This window comes from Dermacentor silvarum, chromosome 3 (assembly GCF_013339745.2).
Source record: "Dermacentor silvarum isolate Dsil-2018 chromosome 3, BIME_Dsil_1.4, whole genome shotgun sequence".
NCBI lineage: Eukaryota > Metazoa > Arthropoda > Arachnida > Ixodida > Ixodidae > Dermacentor > Dermacentor silvarum.
This window is the reverse complement of record NC_051156.1, coordinates 200,424,924-200,433,894: the sequence shown is the minus strand read 5'-3', so window position 1 is coordinate 200,433,894 and position 8,971 is coordinate 200,424,924. Positions and strand designations below refer to the sequence as shown.

At 46.5% G+C, this 8,971-nt stretch overlaps 1 protein-coding gene across 3 annotated transcripts in view; it reads right to left on the bottom strand.

The window, feature by feature from the left end:
• The window catches only part of LOC119446475 (carbonic anhydrase 7-like), a 118,051-nt gene that overhangs the window by 36,677 nt on the left and 72,403 nt on the right, over window positions 1-8,971 (bottom strand). For all 3 annotated transcript variants that reach the window (XM_037710910.2, XM_037710912.2, XM_037710913.2), the window contains exon 2: window positions 1,831-1,869. In XM_037710910.2, the coding sequence (XP_037566838.1) occupies window positions 1,831-1,869 (39 nt within the window). The remainder of the gene's footprint in view (window positions 1-1,830; window positions 1,870-8,971) is intronic.

Below are 8,971 nucleotides of genomic sequence, written 5' to 3'. Positions count from 1 at the left end.
ACAAAAAGCATAGGCTCAGAGATTTGTGGTGCGAGGCGGAACCCCGCGCCGATTCGACCATCTCGGAGGCAAACCCGCAGCTTGTTTACCTTCACTTGTCGAATGAGACGTCACGCTCGGCTGCGGTGCATGCGGCCAGTGCGGCTGCCTCGAGCGGCGCAGTCATTTGTTCGCGCAGAGACGTGGTCGCTGACATAAGGACTGTTTGCAGTGTGCGCCGAGCGTACGCCCGCGGACGACCGTAATTTATTTGGTCAGCTTGGGCGCAGCGGTCTCGCGTGTGTGCGTGCTCGCACGCGCGTGTGTGTGCGCACACGTGGCCATGCGTCGTGCAAAATCCATGCTCGGTTCTACACTCGTTCGCCGTTGTTTGGTCGAAGCGAAACGCGCCAGAATGAATCGTCGTCGGGTACGACACGACATCGCTCACTCGGGAGACGCAGAGAGAGAGAACACGACATTTGCCGAGGCCGCACGCTTTGCGTTGTCTTGCGTCAGCGGTGGAATCTATTTGGAGGTGCAGAGCGTGGCCTACGCGTAACATCAAGTTGCCTAGCGTGCTGACAAAGCTACAATGTACGCTTATTGTTGAGTGACTGCGCGATCAAGAACGAGCAGAGTAGAAGCCGTCGTGCCCCCCAAAGCATACGCTTCCCCAGCACCGAACGGAAGCCGCTGGTTAAGTTATTGGAGTGAATGAATCAGGGGAAGAATATTCAACGTAAGCGCAATAAGAAAGAAAGAAAAAAAAGAGGGGGAGGGGGGGGACAAACAAACAGAAACGATTAGAGTTTTCCTTACTTTCATGTTTCGTCGCTCCCGGTTCTTCGTTCCCGGTACTATTCAACGTACAAGCGTCGAAGCACAGAAGCAGTCGGCTAACTTCTAAATTTCCTGGTTGTGTTACCTCGTTTTCGCGAAGCTTGCCTGGGGACTTTACTGACTTCTGGAGACTCCGCGGTGCAGAGGCATGCCCAGATTTCTAAGCTGTTTCATAACTCTTGCAGTTCAAGAACTCGGGGCCCCTAGCAACTCCGGTCTTCTTCGGGCGGGGGATGCGGTCGTCGATATGGAATTTCTCAAAGGAGCGTAATCGAGGAACGCGAATAACGGTGTTTGTTTAATAGGTAATCGCAACTATAGTAGCACTTGATTTAGACGGGCTCTGTGCGTACTTCGCAATGCGCGCAACTCTCGACTTCTGATGAAGTCAGGATGACATGCTGATACTGTAAGTTCACATAGATAGATAGATAGATAGATAGATAGATAGATAGATAGATAGATAGATAGATAGATAGATAGATAGATAGATAGATAGATAGATAGATAGATAGATAGATAGATAGATAGATAGATAGATAGATAGATGCGGCCAATGAAAAGCTGGAGATCATCATATTCATGCATGGGAGTCGTCTGGATTTGAAACTTTGAAAAGTACTCGCTATCAATGTTCATCCTCCACTGTTTTCGTCCTCAACGTCAACACTTTTGTCTCTTTCTCTCTTTACTACCCGTTTCCCTTCTACATTGCTGAGTAGCAGGTAAGAACTTTGATTCAGGCAGGCCTCTAAGCTTTTCGACAATAATAACTGTATCTCTATCGCCGGAGATATTATTTGCAGCGCATGCTACTCCAGGTGCATGGTGCAAAATGTGATGTACACAGCGATTAAACAAATAAGAAACACTAGACAGCATACAATACGTAAACGAACATGCATACACGCAATAGAACAATGCACACAAATAAGTCTCATCGAGACACGTAGCTGCAGCTGTAAGTTGCTCTGTCCATGCGGCCAGCGAGAATGTTTCGGTACTCACCGAATTCACCTTTGTAGCCCCATTTCGCATTGCAGGAGCCTGTGAGAGAGAGCGAGAGAGAAAGAAAACGATACAGGTTAGGGCACATGAGACGTGGCCAAACGCAGCGTCATTAATTAGTCGATCACATCGCCTATATGTGATTCATGATAGCAATAATTTCTACAGCGGGAAATAGACGGGAACAATGAAAACAAGGCCCACACGCTTTCTGCAATAAATATTCTTATCACAGATTGCCAACTCGACCAAATGAATATGAAATGGTCGAATTTATAGCATTTAATTAACCACTTCACATAGATTCCAACACGTGCGTTGGATCTGTATCATTTTTACAGTTTTGATTTGTCTTACATCTTAGCACCACGGAGGGCTATAAACACGCGTTGACGAATTCGATACAAACTTTGTCCCCACCACACCAGACTGCTGAAACATCATCTCTCTCTCTCATTTTTTTTCCAACTTTCGAAGTAGGCGATATCTGTCGTGTTTCGCGCTGCTTGCGAACAAGTATTTTTCTCTCCTTTTCAAGCTAGTGGGCGTGGTGTTCCCCTTTCAGGAAACAATTACTAGCCTGCTTCTATACCACTTCTACCACTACTACTACTACTACTACTACTACTACTACTACTACTACTACTACTACTACTACTACTACTACTACTAATAATAATAATAATAATAATAATAATAATAATATGACAATAACTGAAACATAATAATAACTGAAAAAGAGTGACAAGGCATTCTCAGAAATCGCGGACGATGAGCTATTTGCAGCCGCTCGATAGTAAAATGCAGTGTTGCGTAGATGTATCACAGCGTTTGGGTGTTGCATTCTTAAGCGAGCGACAACCACAACGGGGGTGCATGCGGCGCACATTCGACGTAATCACGGCGTCGCTTCACCAGGCGTCAGCGAGTCCGCTTTGACTGCTCGGCAGAAATGTGCATACTATGCCTATACATCTACTAACTCAATCGCGTAGTACCCCCCAAAAATACGCACTTCGGACACAACAGAAGCGCGGTATATATATCAACCCGCAAGCAGGAAACGGACGTGTCAGCGACGGGGGACACCATGGCGCTATAAAGATCGTACAGGAAATCCGCTCCACATTATTGGCGAATGACATTTTCCAGCCGCGGTCGCCGTGGTACGCGAAATCTTGAAAAATCCGCCAGGGCTTTTTAAAGCAAGCAAGAAATGTGAAAAAAAAAGAATTATGCAGATCTAACAAGCACGTTGAAGTGTGTATACATGCGAAGCAGAGCTTTAGCGAACCGGTTAATGGTATAAATGGGATACAGCTGACGGTGATGCGGTTACAATTATGCTTATTTTCATCTTATGCAACACGTAACCTCATGCAATGTAAGATCCGCCGTGGTGGCGTAGTGGCTTTGGCGTTGCACTGCTAAGCCCGAGGTAGCGGGATCGAATCCCGACCGCGGCGGCCGCATTTCGATGGGGGCGAAATACAATTGGGGGCACGTTAAAGAACCCCAGGTGGTCAAAATTACGTCGTGCCTCATAATCATATCGCGGTTTTAGCACGTAAAACCCCAGAGTTACATTCCTGCAATGCAAGACAGGACATTTTACGGTAAACATTTGAAGAATGTGAAAAAGAAAGAAAAAAAAAAGAAAATTCGAAAGAGAGAGAACAGGCGCGGACACGAGGCTGAAGAAAGAAGGATACATCTCTGTGCCCAGGACCATTTTTGCCAGGCTATACACAAAGCGCTCCAAATCTCCGCAGTATGCCGAAATAAACAACGAAACCCGTGTTTCCGATCCAGGATCGAGAACAGGGTGTTTCTCGCATTGCCGAAAGATAAGCAAACGGATGGAGTCACCAGAGACTCGAACCGCGAACAGGAGAACTCAAGACGGTGCACGGTGAATCTTTCACGGAGCCCGGCCCCGGCAGCGCTTTGAAGGCGGGTAAAAATAAGTTGTTGCCTTCGATATAAACATCGCCTCAACTCCCAATGACCGCTCATCTATATACTTGGAAGTCATGCCGCCCTCGGGATCAGCGTGCCATGAATACACAGCGATCAGCGGCCGATTCGAGCGTTTAAAGCCGCTGCCCATCCGTCGGCCTGGAAATAGCACGAGCACCCCCCGACTGGCTTCCACGAAGGCGCCCGCCGGCATTCCTTGGTGCGGCACTCTGAAAGCCTCGGAAAACCGATCGCACTCTTCAACTTCGGGACAAGCAAGGGTTCGTTTGCGATACCACTGGCTTCGCTCTCCCTTACAAAAATGGCTCTTGAATTTCTGATTGCATCGTGATGTGTTTTTGATGATGCATCAGAGTGTTATGATACACTCAACAGCTAATGACTTTTAGCATCAAGTTTGGCAGCAGTCGCTCAGTAGAGAAATCACATCACGATTTTTGCAGAAAAACGTATGCAAATTTTCAGCTTATGTACCTGCTGTACAAACACTAGATAGATTTAACATAAAGTTTACAGCAGCCACTCAATAGAGAATACACACTAGGATTTTTGTAATTAAATGTACAAAGGTTTCTATACCGCTTACTGATGTATAAACAATTCATAGATACATACTCTAACCCATTCATGCAGTGTTCTAATATATATAAAAAGAAAAAAAAAGAAACTAAGATGTTTTAATAACTGCTTTGATAAAGCCAAGTTTCAGATTTTCGCTTCAAGTGCAACTGCCGCGATGTTTGTGGTGAGCGCAAGCGCAACATAACGTTAAAGCGAGGGTAAATCGCTTAGCGAAGTTCTTAAGAAACACTGAATGAAATTTCAAATCCAATAAAGCGGGAACATTTTTATGGTATAACCGTATATATCGATGCTCCATATATGTGGAAGCCTTAGTGTAACCTCTATGGAATGCAACCTACATGCACGTTTTCCTGCAAATATACAGCATAATTTGCTACATTACGTACGTCGCAAGTACAGAAATGTGACGGCGTTGGTTAGGTGTCGCTTTCCCGGGCATACTATTAGCAGAGAAGGGATTGATAGAACGGGAGTCGTTACAGGCACAGGAAACTGTACAATATACAGATAGGCAAAATGCTAGACAGCTATGCCTAATACATGATTATCTCAAGCAGGCTAGGTGACTACTTATCGACACCCCGTTTCCAAGAGGAAGCCGATAGAAATAATAATAATCATCACCATTACAAAAATTCTGAGGGTTTTACGTGCCAAAACCGTGATCTGATTATGAGGCACGCCACGTGTACGCTATAGTGGGGGGCTCCGGACTATAATTTTGACCAACTGGGGTTGTTTTAACGTTAGCTAACTGTAAGTGCACAAGCAAACGTTCTTACGTGACGCTCTCATCGGAATGTGGCCGCCGCGTTCTGAGTGACTGATTGATTGACCGATTGATAAACTTCGGCGTCGTATGTAAAGCAACGCAGAGGCTATGGATCCCCACCGCAGTTAAACGCTACGCGCATTTGCTTTTGACCCCGTGGGTTTACAACGTGCGCTTAAGCGTGAGTACATCGTGCGTGCTGTACCGTATAGTTCCCGCCCTACCGGGATGATGTGGTCCCCTCGGTCGGGAATCGAACCCGCGACCTCGTGCTCAGCGAGCAGTACGCCGTGTACCTATATACCAACGGTTACTTTGGTAGCCATGTACTAATGCAGTGCGGAGGGCCAATACCAACGTGAGCCGGAGACGTATAGCGTGAGCGGCGTCAGTGTTCTGGTGCCTTGCCGAGTAGATGATACTTATTTTTAAAAAAATATTCAATTACGTGTCCCTTGGTTGGATCAAACTTCCCTTTCCCAGTAGAGAAGCCCGACGCTCTAACCATTAGGCCACAATCGCACTTTTTTGTTTTTGTTTTCTTTATTGCATGAGAAGCCACACATGGTGCCAGCGCCAATTAACTTTTTGAGATGATCGTCACGAGTGCGCATGCGCGCGCACAAGTTTCCTTCGATCACGCCAGAGACGCGGGAAATGAAATGGGCAAATTTATAGCATTTGATTGACCATTTCACGAAAGCTTCGCTTCGCATAGATTCCAAGATGTGCGTTGGATATGTATATATATTTTTTTTCCTACTATGAACGCCACTATGTTCTGCTTAATATTTACCACAAAGAAATTGATTCACATCACTTGAGTTTGTCAATGTGTTCATTTCGCTCTAATCTAAACATATATCCCCTACAGTGGGGTGATCTTGATGGTGGGGGCCGAAAGAATGGTGTGCTTAGGTTCGTGCAAATACGGTATATAGTAGCGCTGCCTATAATTGTTCACCTGTCGCATTGCTGCTCTGTTTGTTTCATCAATTGTAGTGACGCAGTACAGGTTGTTGTTGTTAGCCGTCACTGGCGCCCATTTTTCTTATGCTCAGCAAACCAAGACTATCGCCTGTCTCGGTTCTTTCTCATAGGCGTCATCAATTACCCATCCAAGGAAAAATCATAAACGCTTTTATGGCGCGGTCGTTTTTCACTGCTTATAGTCTCTGAAACCATCTGGCTTTCGGTCCTATAACGCGCTCGCAGTTTCAGTTTTGAAATAAAAAGCCACGTTCGAACTATACGTAGCCTATTTTGCATGCTGTTCCTTCTCCATCTTTCGCGGGTACTAAATATTCTCGAATCACAACCTCGATCTAGAGAATATAATTCCTTCAGAAGCTTGCCTATATTAGCAGGCAGTTACCTGTTAGACACCTTAGCCTCCAACCATACCCCCCCCCCCCCCCCCTCAGCACCTACTCCCATAGAAAGAAAAAAGAAATGAAAAAAAAAAAACGCATTAGGCAGCTTCCTACCACCTATTGAGAGCGGGAAAAAATGCAGCCCCGCATTTGACAATACATTATTTTACGACGCGAATCTATACTGACCTAAAAAGGAAGGTCCTAAAAAAGGAAGGTAACTAATCCTAATCCTCGGTGATCATTTGCAAAATGGCCAGATGCGTAGTTAGGCAGATTAAAAAAAAAAGTTATTGCGACGCTTTCGCTCCACGATCTTCAAGGTTAGCAGGCAGCCTCGTCTTCTTCGTATTCAGCAGATTAAAAAAAAAAAGTGGAGACCACGTGCGTGCTCGTGCGTTGGCACGCACTCGCACACAAACGCGCATGCACTTTACTTGTATTATAGGAGGACGGCGCGCAGAGGACTTTCTTAATCTTTCTTTCTTTCCCAATCTAATGCGTGCGCGCGTGTACATGCACTATATAGGTATACGTATATCATCCCGACGATATGCCGGGCGGGAAAGAGGGGTGGTGGATATATTTACTATTACTTCTTTTCTCGGTGTCGCCTGGTCTTCGCCTATAAAAGTAAAGCGCGTGCGCGTGAATCCCCCGAACCGGAATCTCCGCAACATATAGATATCGAACGGAGATGGCGCCAAATGGTGAATGGCGTGCCCCGCATGCATAATCGATGTCAAGGGCAGTAGGGCGGAGGATAGCCGGCTCTGGCTTCGCCTTTGGATTAAAAAAATGAAAAAAAAAAAGAAAAAAGGACGAAGAAAGGCACGAGAGGAACCAAATTGGCGCTTAGTTCGCATTGTCGTTTTTTTTGTTTTTTTTTTTTTGTTTTTTTTTGTTTTTTAGTGAGAGCAGATGTACCTCAAAAGGTGCAGAAATTATAGGCAGGGATCACGACGGCGGCTCAGCCCACACCACCTAGATAGCACAAGGCCTGTGCACTTCGATCCATGACGTCATGCTACCTTCATGCCCGACTGCCATAGATTCTAGTGGGGATGCTCCCGAGTAAGCTGCGGTGATTTTGACGTCACCACTTTCGTCACGCCAGTCTCGGCAATGGGAATTTCGGGCCCAGGTAGCGTGACGTCATAGACCGGAGCGAACAGGCCTCGTGCTATCTATAGGTGGTCTTGGCTCAGCGCGGTATGCACTATTGTCCATCGCGGAGCACGCGCCTATATGCACCGACTCCTGTTACTAGGTGCCCGGCCGCTCACTCAGTGTGGGCGATGTACTCGTCCGACGTAATTTGGGTGAACGCTGGAAAATCGAACTATAACGGCGGCATGTATCGCTTACAGCTGAGAACGGTAGACACACGGGAAGCCTGCTCGATTGGTTGTTTCCTCGGTGTGTGGGGGATGGGCCGAGAAATCTGACGTTACATCTATAGGAGGGCTTAATAATATTAAAGAAGGGATTTTGAGAAGTGTCTCAGTGCGGGGGAACAAAATTTATTAACTGGGAATTTCGAACCTGTGAGAGATTGGGGGAAAGGCAGTAAAGTTGGCCACGGCAGCGCTCGGTTGGCTACCCTTCACTTGGGAAAAGGGGAAAAGAGGGAGAGCCAGCTGTGTACAGATATACTCTCGATCGTTCTACATAGGTTCCAGAAAGTAAGCGGAACATATTTACAGATATGTTCCACTTAGGTGGCGGAACTTAGGTGGAAAGAGATTATTATGTTCCACTTACTTATAAAAACTTGTGTTGAACAATATTAATAGTCACATAAAATGCCACCAGCATAATGTTGCACTGCTTTCATGTCCAAGAGCGTCGGTTTTCTTTCCGTCCACACACTTGACTAAGCGGCGCAACACGCGCCAAGCGCGCTTCGCCGCCTGCTTTACATACCGGCACCTAACATGAGGCATATGCATTACTACGCACGAATTCAATCAGGTTCGGAAGGAGCTCCAAATGACCTTCTCAGGGCAGCTTTCTTTCTTTGTACTTTCTTTCTTTTTTTTCTTTTGCTGAAATAGTTGGCCTTATATCTGACTATCGTGTTCACACTGCGTCAATAGCGAGCGGGTGGCTGTAGTCCAAGCTCCCCGAGGAGATCAGCCGAACACGCCATTGCTTAGGCAACAAATGAGCCGGAAACGTAACCGACGACGACGCGAGATCGAGACGGGACCTGCTGATAAAGCGCTCATCGCCTCGCATACTGCGCCGCATTATCGCGGGCGAAGAACGTGATCGGTCTCTCTGCCGTGTTCTTCCATGAGCAAATAGTTTTCAGTGTCCCGCGATGCCAGGGACCAAGCGTATACGGGCAGTTCCATTCGCGATGACGTCCCGATACCGTGGCGGAGTGACTTCTGAACGCCGTGTGCGCGTTCTTGAATGCGTTCAG